This window comes from Eretmochelys imbricata, chromosome 17 (assembly GCF_965152235.1).
Source record: "Eretmochelys imbricata isolate rEreImb1 chromosome 17, rEreImb1.hap1, whole genome shotgun sequence".
NCBI lineage: Eukaryota > Metazoa > Chordata > Testudines > Cheloniidae > Eretmochelys > Eretmochelys imbricata.
Genome location: NC_135588.1, coordinates 16,307,292 through 16,322,119, shown reverse-complemented (window position 1 = coordinate 16,322,119; position 14,828 = coordinate 16,307,292). Strand labels below are relative to the sequence as shown.

The 14,828-nt window shown below is 47.2% G+C and overlaps 1 protein-coding gene across 1 annotated transcript in view; it reads left to right on the top strand.

Moving 5' to 3' along the window:
• Positions 1-14,828, top strand: part of GTF2IRD1 (GTF2I repeat domain containing 1) — a 123,704-nt gene that overhangs the window by 13,528 nt on the left and 95,348 nt on the right. Inside the window, exon 2 of the mRNA XM_077836773.1 lies at positions 7,784-7,912. Within this exon, the coding sequence (XP_077692899.1) occupies positions 7,790-7,912 (123 nt within the window). The 5' untranslated portion in view covers positions 7,784-7,789. The remainder of the gene's footprint in view (positions 1-7,783; positions 7,913-14,828) is intronic.

Below are 14,828 nucleotides of genomic sequence, written 5' to 3'. Positions count from 1 at the left end.
GGAGGAGAGGGGGAAAGAAGCACAGAAAGATGGAGCGGAGTACAAGGAAGAGCTGAGGTTTTAAAGCAGCGCAGATGCATGCGGTAAATATTCCAGCGAACAAGGCAGGGCAAGGGGCGGAGCAAGGGAGCGGTGTTTAGTGTCAATTGTGATTGATCTATTGATGCATTTAAGCAGCGTTTTTCATAAATCAGCATGCCGTTGTATCCTTTTGACAGGCTAGTCCTCCTGTTCTGAGCTACAGCTTTCCAGACGGGAGGAAAATTAGCTAAAGGAAATCACTTGTGTTTGGCAAAAACTGACGCTGGCTGAGAAGGGCCAAAAGTTTGTGTGTTACGAGGGTGGGCCTTTGACCTAACGCTGCCGCTACAGGTGTTTTACCGTTGACTCCAGGAGGAGCAGAGAGGCCAGCTGCTGAATGCTTTTGAAAAATCTCCTCTAAATTGGTGTGTTTTGTATTACAGTGGCACCTAAAGACCCAAAACGAGATCGCTAGCCACTGTACATACACATGGCAAGTCTTTGCCCGGCAGAGCTTAAAGCATAAATAGACAAGACAAACAAATGTTGGGAGAAAGGAAGGATTATTATATATTGCTCTGATTTTAAAAAAGCACCTTATGACCTATTTTGTCTGCTCTTTCTGTAAATTGTGAATCAAGTATTATTTATTTGTGTCCTGTTGGCACCTGGGATTCCCAGTCATGGCCCAGGACCCCAATGCGCTAGGTGCTGTAGCAACATAGAACAAAAAGAGTAGACCTGCCCCAAAGAATTTACAATCTAAGTGTAAGTCAAGAGACAACAAGTGGCTAAAGGCAGACAAATAAAGGAGCATAGAGTGTGGAGTATCTGCTGAAATACAGTAAGACATGATGCAATTTTTATGTATGGGACCAAATTTTCTGCTGGTATAAATTGGTCCAGTTCTATTGACTTCCATGATGCTAGGCCAGTTTACATCAGCAGAGAATAGAGGTCATATGACTTACAGGTCATTACTGGCAATTTAAGAGTGAATGAAACACTCTCGCATGGCAGAGGAGGTCTCCAGGCGTATCCTGCTTTCTTCCTGTAATAGCTTCCAAATGCTGACCCCCAGAACACTCATTTCAATAGCACCGCATTTACAGCGTAATAATAGAAGGGAGCTCATAATAGGCTTATAATCACCAGGAGACTTTTTTTTTTTTTTTAATAGTTCGGTACTGAAAAGGTAACAAGGGGCCAGGATGAAAAGAAGAGACTTAAAAAGAAAAAGTTCCCGATGCTGCTTTTCTGATGCCCCTTTTGGGAGAGGAAATGGCTTTGAAATTTTAAACGGCCGCTGAGAGAAGGGGAGAAGGCACGGCAGCCTGGCTGCCATTACAGCACATCCCAGCCACTGTCAGCGCTGAAGGTTTTAGTAGTGTTTCCCCTAGAGCTGCACTTAATTTTGAAAATTCTGTGCTGGGACCATGTGGGTTCAGAAATGTACACGGGGCTGAAGGGGAGTCGAGGAGGATGTGAGATGTAAGAACATGTAAAACCAGGCAATCAAGCAGTACTGTGGGGGAATATAGATTTGTGGTTGTGACTTATTCTTGGGGACTTGATGACAGGAGGAAAGTGCTCCAGTTTGTTCTTTCCTGATTTTTGTGTTACCGCTTCAGTCTCCCTTCTCCCTCTTAAAGCTCCTAGGGGGAACTGCATCTTGAATAAGGAGTGGGTAAATGTGAGTTGTAGAGCTGAAACTCTGTCTGGGATTTTGCTCTCATGATTTGTTGTTACACATTGCCCAAAGCCCAAGATGGAATTAATGCCCAGTAGTTCAAAATGTGGTGGCAGTTTTGTATTTATACATGGCTCAGAGCTCCAGATCTGTTTACTGCCCGGGCCCCTCCATGACTCTCTTGCTCTCCTTCTTTTCCTAATGTGACTTTCCTTCTCTTCCTTCCTGCCCCCAGCTCTGCCATCCGAACCTTTTTACCAGTCTACTGTGGGTTCACTATTCCTTTTCCCTCTGTAACGTTGGGGTGCAAAAGATCTGGAAACTGGCATGACACACACAGGACAGAGGTGAAGCAGCATCTTCATGGTCTTATCAGCTTGGATGTTCTTGAACTTTAAACTAGTGGTGGGCCAACCTCAGAAGCTTGAGAAGTTTGTTTCTGAAAAACACCCAACGATATCAGCTCTTGGGCTTACATATATAGGCTAGAAGAACAGGCCTCTCTTGTGATTTCTGGTCCCTCCTGCTTTTGGTTGTGCCAGAATGACCCAAAGGATTGTCTGTCTGTGGGCATGCATGCGTGGTATTTCAGCTCTTCTGATGATAGGCTTATCTATTATCCCAAAGTGTTTTAGCCACACGCCAAATAGGTGACTAATGAAAAGAGTTAACTAAATTTTTCTAGACCCCAACTTAGTTTGGTTTGGTTCTGGTGTGGGGTGGAAGCTCAGCAGCCATCTTTTGTTCCCCAAACCAGTGAAGCCACCCCTTCTGTACATGTCCGAGGCCTCCCTGAGAAATTGCGGTGCAAATGGTTGACCTGATTCTTATCTCCCCTTTTCCAGTTTTACACTGCTGTTGCTCTACTGACTCCAACAAAGTCACGACTGATTTATACCAGTGTCAGGGAGAGGAGAATCGGGCCCAATATACCAAATGCTGGTAGTGGAGAAGTACTTCATTTTTATTTTTGCTGCTCTGGAGGAGGGCGAGTTCTCCACTGTTTAGCTTATTGGTGGTGGTGGTTTGTGTTTTTTTTTTTTAAAGCGGAGCCAGGTGTGTCTGACTATTGGTTTTGCCTACGTGGGTAAAAAAAAATGTGTATTTTCATTTGATTCCTATGCAGACACAGTTTAACAACTTTCAGATGGATTGAGTTGGTTGTGTGGTGGCCCAGGTGGGAGCCTTGATTGCAGAACACATCTGATGTGCTTGTGTACTCATGGCCGTACGGATTGTATGGAGAGTGTTGCTTCTCTCTGTAATACTGTGCTTATTGCCTCCATGAACTTGTTTGTTTGTATCATCATGGCGCCTAGAAGCTCTAGTCATGGACCAGAACTGCATTGTGCTAGGTGCTGTACAACCACAGAACAAAAAGCCAGTCCCTGTCCCAAAGAGCTTCTAATCTAAGCCTAAAACAAGAGACAACAGATGGATTCAGATAGATGGGGGAGTACAAGGAAACAATGACACAATACTGTTCAGGATGATAGGCAGCGGTCTCTGCACACCATTGGCCCAACTGCTGGCATGTTTTCGTAGGCATTGTTGTCAAGGAACGTTTCTGAGCAGGATAATGAGGTGGCTTTGGGAATGCTGTCAGGAAGCTCCTCCCAAGCATGCAGGGCAGCATGGGAGAAAGCATGAAGGTCTTGTTAGAGAATGTTAACAAGAGGGCGATCTGGAGAGGAGTGTTGACATCTGGAGAGCAAATGAGAGCTGACTGGTAGGGTGGAGCACATAGATGCTGGAGCTCGGGGTGTGGTGGGTGCTGCCGCACCCCCAGGTTTCCAGTACTCACAGGGTTTACACTTTGGTTCAGTGGCTCTCGGCACCCCCACTATACAGATTGTTCCAGCACCCCTGGGGTGGAGAGAGGCGTCACTGTTGGATCAGCACTGTACAGCCATCTGGATTTGGATCAAATGTAGGGTGACCTGATGTCCCGTTTTGAAAGGGACAGTCCCATTTTGGGGGACTTTTTCTTATGTAGGCACCTATAACCCTCCCACCCCACCCCTTGTCCTGTTTTTTCACAGTTGCTATCTGTTCACCCTCATCAAGTGACTCTTGAGTTCACAACTGATATAACTTCATATGGATTTTAATCCAAAGTTTGGAAGAAAGAAAACGTATTACAAAAGGGCTTTAAAGTAACTTAAAAATCCCTTCTCTCTCTGTAGCAAAACCTCACTGCAACTCACACCTGCTTAGGTTGAAAGGGAGGTTAAAATTAGATGTCTGGGTGCTACTGTTTCTGATTTTCAGGGCTGGTTTTGCTGAAGTTGACTAAGGTGAGGTGGATGTTAAATTTGTCTGTGGCTTTATTTGAATAACATCACATGGATATAACTGGAGTTTCTGTGTAGGAAGCATTCTCTAGTAGCTAGTGTGTGACTGACAGACAGGAGTTCAGGGTTCTGGACCCCGTTCTACCGCTGGATTCTTGGGCACAATACTGTGCTTCAACTTCTGCATCTGTTAAATGGAAGTACAGGTGGGTAATGCAGCCCTACCACCCATTGACGTTGTGAGGCCACGCTGATGAATATTGGCAAAGCAGTGGGTCAGGAGGCCATATAGAATTATAGAACATTATTATAGCTTGCTAGGTATCTTCTATGGAGCAGGATTTTGTTTGTGTTCCGATCTGCTTCGTCAGCTACCTCTGTCTGACTGGAAGGGGGATGCTGATGATGAGTCTGATAAAGAAAGCCCCTCTTCGTAGCTTGAGACAGACTGTCAAGGGCTCAGCCTACCATAGCCTGTGCCGGATTTTGCCACGGATTTCGCTTCCATTTTAGAGACCCAGATAAGGGCCAGATTTTCCAGAGTGCTCGGCTCAGTGACGGACTGGTTGTCAGAAGTTCTAAGCATCAAGCATGCTGGAAATCCAGCCACTTACTATGGGGCCTAAATAGAAGGTGACCTCTTTTGAAAAATCTGGACCCTATGGTGACCCTCAAGTAGTAACCCCCCAATCTCTGTGCCATCACATTCACTAATGGAACCGAAATAACCAGCCTGGGCTGCTGCTGAAAAGCCAAGCCCATGGCCCCACTGGTGAGTAGAACCGACACCATGTTCCTTTCCCCACGGTGACTGGTGGAGAGGTCTGGTCTTACCGCCCGCCAGAGTTTACACCTGCTTTGCATTTTGCTCATGGAGCTTTCTTGCAGAAAGCAAATTGAATGGAATTCTATTCTAATCAAATCTTGTCACAGTAAAGCCCTGTTTTTAAGGCGGTGACTCTTTTAAGGTGGCATTTTAAAAAAAGAAAATAAAAAGATTTTTCCCTTTCTTTTTGCATGTTCCAGCTGTATTTCAGTACATGATTGTAATTCCCTTTATCCCCTCTCTAATAATGAAAGAACCTTGTTGTATATTGAAATTGGCCTGGCAGTGTGTAATTTATTTCACTGCAAAGTCTCTCTCTATAAGAGCCTCCTTTCTTTGGCAGCAAATGGCACAGAGAGACCTGCTGCTTGGCCCCTCCTCAGAAAAAGCTTATCACATGATGAAGGCAACAGTAGGAAGGAGAAACCAAGTGGCAGCCCAATCCCTACGGGAAGATTCGCTCCCACTGGGAAGCCAGACACTCTTCTCTTGGTGCTAAAATTCAGATTGCTTCATGGTTCTATTTGCCATTATATTTTTATTCCACCCTCTCTTTTCCTTCCTCCCCCGATGAGGTTTTCAGAGCTGTGTATTAACCTAATGATTCACCGAAGGGTTCTCTTAGTTCCATAATTCAATATGGTAATAATGACTCACCTAGTTAGAAGGATATGTGGGAGGCAACCATTTGTTCCTTAAATCGGTGCAAGAATTGGTATGTCTAAAAGCAAAGTCTAGCGAGAAGATCTGTCCCTCTTTCTCTTTTACGTGTGTTTCCATCACGCTGTTTCATAGCACTCTACATGTTTATCGAGGAATGTTTGGTTACATGGATCCAAGCCTCGATCATGGGTTCTGTTGTTACGTGTTGTATATGTGGGGCAGGCAAGAAGACAGAGGTTCTGCAGCAAATCCTTCACACTTCCCCTCATTTTATGCACCCAGGCCATGCAAAGAGAACCGAGAGTTGCTGCATTCTCCTATTTGGGACTCCCACTGAGTGGTGGAGCACCTGGTAGGTACAGAGCTGGTGTAGCTAGCGATGCACCCAAATCCCTAGTGCGGGGAAAGTGGAGAGAGTCAAAGAGGAGTGCCTGGAGCATAATGTCCCCTGACTATGCTCAGCTGGAAGACTTGCCAACAGGCAAAGGTTAGAGCAGCCCCTAGGTTTCTCTAACCTCTACTGTGGGCTGAGCAGAGAATCCAGGAGCTGTAATCTGGCTTCCTGATATCCATCATGCTCCACTGCAGAAAGGGTGAACCTGATGAAGCAGAGATTCTGGCCTTGTGATGCTGCATTCAGCAGACAATGCAGCAAGTGACGGGAGGTTTTCTTAGTAACTAAGCTTGGTAATGCTGTGTGCCTAGAGGGTGCATCATGTGGGCTTAGGGTTGGATTGTGGTTACAAAATTCTGTGATGATTTTGGTTTTCTGTCTCTGATAGAAGTAAAATAATTTGCATATGGGCATCTTGCCCCATGGGTTGAATTTTCTAATTGCTTCTCTTTTCAGTTTCCCTGCTTACATGCAGTGGTGGCTGGAACTGGTTCTCACCATGTACAGTAAAATAAAATATAGGCTGGTATAGTAAGTCTGGCATGCAGGAAAATAAGACACTGAGCGGGTTTTTAGCAGATGAATGAACTCATGAGGAGTACAGATTTGATTGCCTGACACATTGTACCTCTGCAAGGAGTGAGGTGACCCAGTTTTGCTTGGTTTAACTGACTCATTCAGTTTCATCTGACAGTCTGCATCCCACAATAACAGAACTGCTTGCTAACGCTTTCCACTGGAGGTGATCAGCATTTCTCAATCGAAGTCAGGCTTCTGGATCGCAAATGTTAATCTTCCGCATTTTCTCTGCCCTCTTCCCCCCCACCCCATAACTAGTTCTCATGTGTTCTTGACTCAGGCAGGGCAGTATTTCCTTTCCCCACTTGTGCTTTCTGTCATGTGCACAGAGATTCCTTGAGTCCGTTTAATAATAGTAAAACAGCTGTTGAGCACAGCACTGCAATTTTCAGGGATTTCAGGAAACGAGGTTTGCACTGAAAACGAGCACCCAGCTTGCTCATTTCCTGCTGCCTCGCTACAAGGCGGAGTGGCCCGGCGGAGTGGCCCAGCGGAGAGGGCACTGGACTTGACTGGGACTCAGAAGACCTGGGTTCTAGTCCTAGGCCTGACACTTACTTGCTGGATGACCTTGGGCAAGTCCCTTCCCTTCTCTTTGCTCCTTTCTACCCTGTTTGCCTGTCTTGTCAATTTAGACTGTAAGCTCTTCAGGCCAGCGATTCTCTTGCTATGGGTCTGTTCAGCACCCAGCCCAATTCACAGATTATGAAGCCAGAAGGGACCACTGTGATCATCCAGTGGGAGCGCCCCCTCCCCCCAGGGGCTGCAGAGATGTGCTGGCATCCAGCTGCTTTTGGGAGCAGCCTGGGGCCACGGCATGCAGGCAGCCTGCCTGAGCCCTGCTGCACCGCCAGCCGGGAGCCGTCTGTGGTAAGCGCCTCCTGGCCGGAGCCTGCACCTTGCACCACCTCCTCCACCCCAACCCCCTGCCCCAGATCAGAATCCCCTTCCTGCACCTAAACTTCCTCCCAGGCCCCAGCCCTGTCCTGCGCCAAACTCCCCCCCCCCCGCCCTCCGAAAAAAGACTTGTATATAGGGGCCCCACAAAATCTAATAGCCGTGGACCCATAGGAGAGTTAATCCGGCCCTGCTGACCAGTATGTGTTACATGTCCCCCTTTGTGCTCAATCCACTGAGGAGGTGAGTGTCTTACAGTGCTCCTCTGCTGACCCTGGCTCTTTAGCTCACTCCTACTTTTCGCTCTGGAGATCCTTGGATCAACCTTGGTGTCAGCCACGTTGATGCAACTGCATCTGCAAAAGTAGTGGGTAAGGTATACATTTGTCTTGTCTTGTTTTTTTTTTTTTTTGTTTCAGGTGAATATGGCACTGACGGGGAAGGCCTCCAATGGGTCCCCCAATAACTCCAGATCGGACCAATGGAGTACAGTTTTTCATCAGAAAAATGAAATCATCACCAGTTTAGTTTCTGCCTTAGATTCAATGGTGAGTGAGGCTTCTTGCCAAGGTGGTTTTTGGGGGTGGGGAGGCGGTTACACACTCATAAGGGATTGTTCATGGTTCAGGATAACATTGAAGGATAGGTTCTGAAATCAGATGATACCCATTAGAGCCCTCTCCAATGGGCCACAGGGACCCAAATATGAAATCCAATAATTTATCTAAACAAAGGGGGCATATTCATTTCAAGTGATGATTAACAATGATATTGCAGCAACCTGAGAGGGTTTGACAGCTCCTGAAATCACAGGAGAGGCTCTGGCTCTGAAAGCTTCGCGAGGCCATTCTGCCACCCAGAAGCTCACTTTACATTAGGTTAATTGGGTTGAATAAGAGCTGGATTTAGATGGGAAGGATATTGAGTTCATCAAATTGTACTCTGCTGCAGTAAAGCCAATCGAGCTGTTTGAGCTGTGAAATGAAAATCACATGCCCATCCTGACAGTCAGAGGGGCCAGAAAGTCAGCTCCAGTTAATTTTGCGATGTGTGGTGTTTTCCTATTAATATTTATGTTGGTACCAACTGAATTTATTTTTCTTGATGTTTTACCACTGTTGTTATGAGCTTTTACACAACAAGGGAATGATAACAATGGCTTTATCTCCGAGAACAAAGAAAATAACTCTCGGGAGAAATCTTGCACAAGTCAGTCTTGCTTACATAAACAAGATAACTGGTTAAGTTTCTCAGACCAGAGCTAATCTTATTTTTAACTGAAAAGTGTGTGTATTTACTCACATGTGTAGTAAAATGTGATGAATTAAATATCCCTCCCACGTAACTCCAACTATAGTTAACTTTTATATAAATATGATTGTGTGTGTGTATGTGTATATGTGTGTGTGTGTGTGTGTGTTTCCCTCCGGAAAATGCTAAATATCCACCTCAAGGCCCCATTAAGATGCAGGTACTCGAAAACCAAGGCCCTCGAAATCACTAGTCACTTTGGAAGCGCTTAGCCATTTATATATATAACACGAAAAACTATGCCTCCTTGTGCGTATGCATTAGGCTATCGTCTTTAATTACATGATCACGTACGTGCAAGCATTGCACAAGTAACATTAATTCTGGCGTTTCCTAACTTTTGAATGCTTGGCTTTGGAATCTTAATATTGTTTTAACATAAGCTTTTGAGTGCAATTCTATATATGTTTCATATACAAATTTAAAAAAGAACTTGGAGTTAATTATTATTTGAATTCTTTGTTCATACATATCCATCCCACTCATTATTGACTGTTTTTTCCTTGACTGTTGTTTAGTTTAGTTGATTGAATGAATTAATGTACCTCTTGCTGTTTTCATGGAAGGGATTTTTTTTTTTTCCAATTAAGCTTTTTCTAGTTTACGGATGGTAAATCATTATCCTACCCTCTTCATGTCTTCCCCCAAAAAGGAATTGTTTCCCATTACTTGGGGTCCATCCACTTTCTTCTGAGAACCAAGTCCAGAGGTGATGTAGAAGGCAATACATGTTGCACATGGATAAGTGGCTGTCTTGGGGCTTGTCTACACTGGCACTTTGCAGTGCGGCAGCTTTCTTGCTCATGGGGGTGAAAAAACAAACCCCCCCCCCCCCCCGAGCACGGCAAGTTTCAGCACTGTAATGTGCCAGTATAAACAGTGCACCAGTGCTGGAAGCTACGCCCCTCGTGGAGGTGGTTTTTTGGGAACTACACAAGCCGCGGCGGTGCTTTAACGTTGCCAGTGAAGACATGCCCTAAGTGTACAAGACTCTTGTTGAGTCTCAGAGTATTTAAGCTTGCATAGTTACATGCTGAGGAGCCGGAAGAAGGTGTTAATTACATTGGGCTTTAGCTTCCTTCTAATGACAGGTTTCAGAGTAACAGCCGTGTTAGTCTGTATTCGCAAAAAGAAAAGGAGTACTTGTGGCACCTTAGAGACTAACCAATTTATTTGAGCGTGAGCTTTCGTGAGCTACAGCTCACTTCATCGGATGCATACTGTGGAAACTGCAGAAGACATTATATACACAGAGACCATGAAACAATACCTCCTCCCACCCCACTCTCCTGCTGGTAATAGCCCATCCAAAGTGACCACTCTCTCTACAATGTGCATGATAATCAAGGTGGGCCATTTCCAGCACAAATCCAGGTTTTCTCACCCCCATACACACACAAACTCACTCTCCTGCTCGTAATAGCTCATCCAGACTGACCACTCTCCTTACAATGTGTATGATAATCAAGGTGGGTCATTTCCAGCATAAATCCAAGTTTAACCAGAATGTCGGGGGGGAGAGGGGAGGAAAAATCAAGGGGAAATAGGCTACCTTGCATAATGACTTAGCCACTCCCAGTCTCTATTTAAGCCTAAATTAATAGTATACAATTTGCAAATGAATTCCAATTCAGCAGTTTCTCGCTGGAGTCTGGATTTGAAGTTTTTTTGTTGTAAGATAGCGACCTTCATGTCTGTAATTGCGTGACCAGAGAGATTGAAGTGTTCTCCGACTGGTTTATGAATGTTATAATTCTTGTATTCTTAATTGTAAAGAGAGTGGTCACTTTGGATTACCAGCAGGAGAGTGAGTTTGTGGGGGGGGGCGGAGAGTGAGAAAACCTGGATTTGTGCTGGAAATGGCCCAACTTGATTATCATACACATTGTAAGGAGAGTGATCACTTTAGTTAAGCTATTACCAGCAGGAGAGTGGGGTGGGAGGAGGTATTGTTTCATGGTCTCTGTGTATATAATGTCTTCTGCAGTTTCCACAGTATGCATCCGATGAAACGAGCTGTAGCTCACGAAAGCTTATGCTCAAATAAATTGATTAGTCTCTAAGGTGCCACAAGTCCTCCTTTTCTTTTAGCTTCCTTCTAGTTGCTTTTCCTGCTACATCCCTGTCTTCCAGCCACTTAGCATGTCAATTCTCCTGTTTTAAAAAATTCCCTAGCCTTGGGCCAAATTCAGAGATGGTGTGAAAGGAGGTTTAAGTGGGTGAGAGTCTCAGGGAGTCTAAATTTGTGTAGCATAAATGCTGAGGAGGAAGGAAGAATGGGTAACCCATTCATTATTTGTATTGCTGTAATGTCTACGGATGTCAGTCAAAGATCAAAGCCACGGTGCTAGGTGCTGTACAGAGGCTCAGTAAGAGTTTACAGTCTGTATTATGACAAGATGCAGGGTGGGGAGGGAAGGAGTAGGATGAGGCAACGATAAAGCAATCAAGTTATTGTACTATAAACAGGAGATCTTGGCTCACCACCTGACTAGCCATTGTCAGTGTCAGACGTAAGGCTCCCAAGACCAAAAGCAATCTCTAGAGGAAACTCCTTTGAGTTCAGTGAATATTTCACTGGATTGTGTTTTATCCCTTTAAACTTCCCTCTGAACTTGGTCCCTTAATCTCAAGACAAGGAGGATCTCTCTCCACAGTGGTGGGGCCTCTTAGCTTCTCATATTGGGTTTAGCCTTGATTGTAAAATATCAAAGATTTCTTCAAGGGTGTGGGGCTCACTTAGGAGACTGTGTGAAGGAGCATACGTGGTTTATAAATGGCACTAAATAGAGTCAGGAAAGCACCAGATATGTCCCCCATGCACATCTATAGTTTGTGTCGTTACTGGTAGGTGCATGCTCTGTGTCGTAAATTACCTGCCCCTCTTTGCTACGCAGCTCAAAGTGTCATGGAGATGAGCATGACCCCAGCATTCCACGGAGGTGTACAGTTCAGAGGAAAGCAAGCCAATGTGTGAAATTATTTGTACTGCCTTTTAGCAGGATTTTAAAACAATTTGTTCTAACAAATATTTCCATGTAACTGAACAGGGGCGGTCTAATAAACCGGGAAACCTGGAAGTGCTGTATCTATTCCATTGGTATATTGCAACTGCCTTGCAATCGCACGTGCCATTTTAAATCTATTGTGGCCTGGGTTGTGATTTTTAAATTTATAATGAATGTCCTTCTGAAGCCCCTCTATTCGAGTCACTTCAAAATCCAATAGAGAGAGGCTGGTGTTGGGGAAAGAACTTGGAACAGGAGGGTTCAATTTCTGGCCCTGACACAAAATATCCTGCATGACCTTGAGGAAGTCATTTAGTCTTTCTGTGGCCCAGTTCCCCTTGCTGTCGAATGAGGATAATAAAATTTCGGTTCTGCCGCTCTTTGTCTATTTCAGTTGTAAGGTCTTTGGGGGCAGGGGCCATTTGTTGCTATGGATTTATGCAGCACCCAGCACAATATGATTCTGCTCTCAAAGGGGGTTTCTAGATGCCACAAGAATACAGATAATTAATAACACTGGAAACATATTGTCAGGAACATCGGGTGGATAAGAGACCCTAATAGCCCATAATTTCTGTGTTGATTAAATACACAAGGAGAGGGTCTTGACTGATGAAGACTTTGACTGCTAGCCAGCAAATATTTTGTCATTGAAATAAAAGTTCTCTGCAATTTTTTTTTAATTAGAACCGATTTAAAAATGCTAATTATTTTTCACAGGAAATTTTAGCCAATGTGTTTTGTTTTGTTCTGGTCTTCAAGTGCTTGTTCACATCCATTCCCATAGGTGTGTGTGTGCCGCATGTCGGAAGGTTTTCCCCTAGCGGTACCCTGGAGTGGCGCCCTCCCTAGATCCCCTCATTGGGGTATGTCTCGGTCTCAGGGGTTTAAATCCTGCCAACGCTGCGGGAAGCCTGTGCCCAAGGGCGATCCGCCCGCTTCGTGCCTTAAGTGCCTGGGTGAGGGCCAGCAAACAGAGAAGTGCTCCATTTGCAGGAGCGTTAGACCCAGGGCGAAGAGAGAGCGGGGCTATCGCCTCAAGCTCCGTTTAGTAAAGGTGGCTCTTCACCCTCACTTGTCACCGGCAGCAGCACCAGCGACATCGGTGTGCAGTGCACAGGCTTTGGCGTGGGATGCCTCGGCACCGAAAAGACTCCTCCAGGGAGCGTCGACACCGCTCCCCGGCTCACAAAGTGGGTTCGAGCATGCAGTCCTGCTCGCAGTCCCTGGTGCCGGTCCCCCGTCAGGAAACGGCACAGGGATCCCAGCGGGGTGCGTCCTCCATCAGGGCACCCACAGCCTCGCCCTCGGATCCCTGCACTGTCGACTCCGGCCCTGCCAGGGGCTCCGTGGAGTCTGGTGCTCGTGGACTCCCTGACTGGGGAGGAGTTGGAGGCTGAGGTTGATCTCCCCTCCACGCCGGGTACCTCTGAGGCCACGTGGGACCTTAGAGCCATGGTGGCACAGTCCCCGGCCCTGCAGGTGCAACCACCGGCGCCGGTCCAGGTGAGGGTGCAAGGCCCAATGGCGCCGCCGCCACGCATTCAACACCGGGGCAAGCCAACGATGCCACAGTGCCGTTCCCCGTCGCTGCGGTACTGTTCTCTGGCGCCGTCGGGCTCCACCCCCCATGCTCTGGCTCAGACTATTCTTCGCACTCCGACAATGAGTTGTTGACCTCCCGACATAGCTGGTACCGGTCTCGGTCCCGGCACCGCAGATCGCGGGACGTGCCCGGCACTGGTGGTATCCTGACCCCCACAGTGTCAGGAGCCGGTACAGTGGCCCTTTTGGATTCCTTGGGCCTACCATCAGCTCCAGGGCAGGGCTCCAGGGCCGCATCCATGGTGTCCGCGCCCTGTGCTTCTCTTTCAGCCATGTCGGTGCCATGCCGTACTCCCACAGCACCTGAAGACCCCCCACGTGACAAGGACCGTGGGTCTTCGCAAGCGGGTGCAACTCTCGAGCCAGCACCCTGTGTGGGACCAGCGCCACAGTCCCCCCCGAACAGGGCAGACGTACCCGAGCCAGCCTCCGGAGAGCCTGAGGGTCAGGAGGACCCAGTCCCACAGGCCGCCTCATCCTCTTTGCCGGATAAGGCGGTGGCTGGCACCTCCACCACCACACTCCCTGAGATGGACAATAGGGCGCACAAAGATCTTCTTAGGAGGGTGGCCCAAAACATACACCTCCGGGCTGAGGCGGTGCCAGAAGACTCGGACCCAATGGTGGACATTCTTGCCCCGGAGGGTCCTTCTAGGGTAGCCTTGCCCCTTATAAAGACCATACAAAACACCACAAAGGGGTGGAAAGGCCAAAGGGGTGGAAAGGAGGTATTTTGTGTCGCAGAAGGGGTACGGACACCTTTTTAGGTGGAGCCTGGAACATTAGTAGTGGATGTGGTGAACCACAAAGAGCGGCAAGGTCAACCCCTGGGTCCTGCCCCAAAGTCATGGGAAGCTAAGAAGCTGGACAATTTTGGTTGTAAAGTCTACTCGACCAGGCGGCTCCAGCTTTGCGTTGCTAATCAGCAAGCAGTGCTGGGCCACTATGCCTTCAATTCCTGGAGCGCACTAGCCAAGTTCTAGAAATATCTCCCATCACACTCACGCCTGGACTTCATGGCACTTCTTGAGGAGGCCAAGGTGGTGTCAAGGACCTCCCTCCAGGCCGCCCCAGCCTCAGCTGACCCTGCAGCTCAGACCATGGCCACAGCAATCGCCATGAGACAGAGTGCCTGGTTACAGGTTTCGGGCATACCCCCGGAGGTCCAGAACACCATTCAGGACCTTCCCTTTGACTGTGTGGGCTTGTTTGCCGAGAACATGGACTCCCGCTTGCACAGTCTGAAGGACTCGAGAGTGAGATTGACACTCCCGCACCCCAGAGGAAGCCCTTCAAACCCCAGCCCCCCTCCTGTTTCTACTCCAGACCCCCAAGGCAGGACTCAGCCAGGAGAAGGGGCAGGAATAATAGGAGGCGCCAAGCAGTCCTCCTCAGGCCAAGGCCAGGGCTCGTCCAAACAGCCCCCGGGGCCGAAACCTAACTTTTGAAGGTGCACCCAAGGATGGAGCACCAGGACTCAATCTGGATCCTTACCCTCCCTTTGTGAACCAGCTATCCCACTTCTACCGTGCTTGGTCCC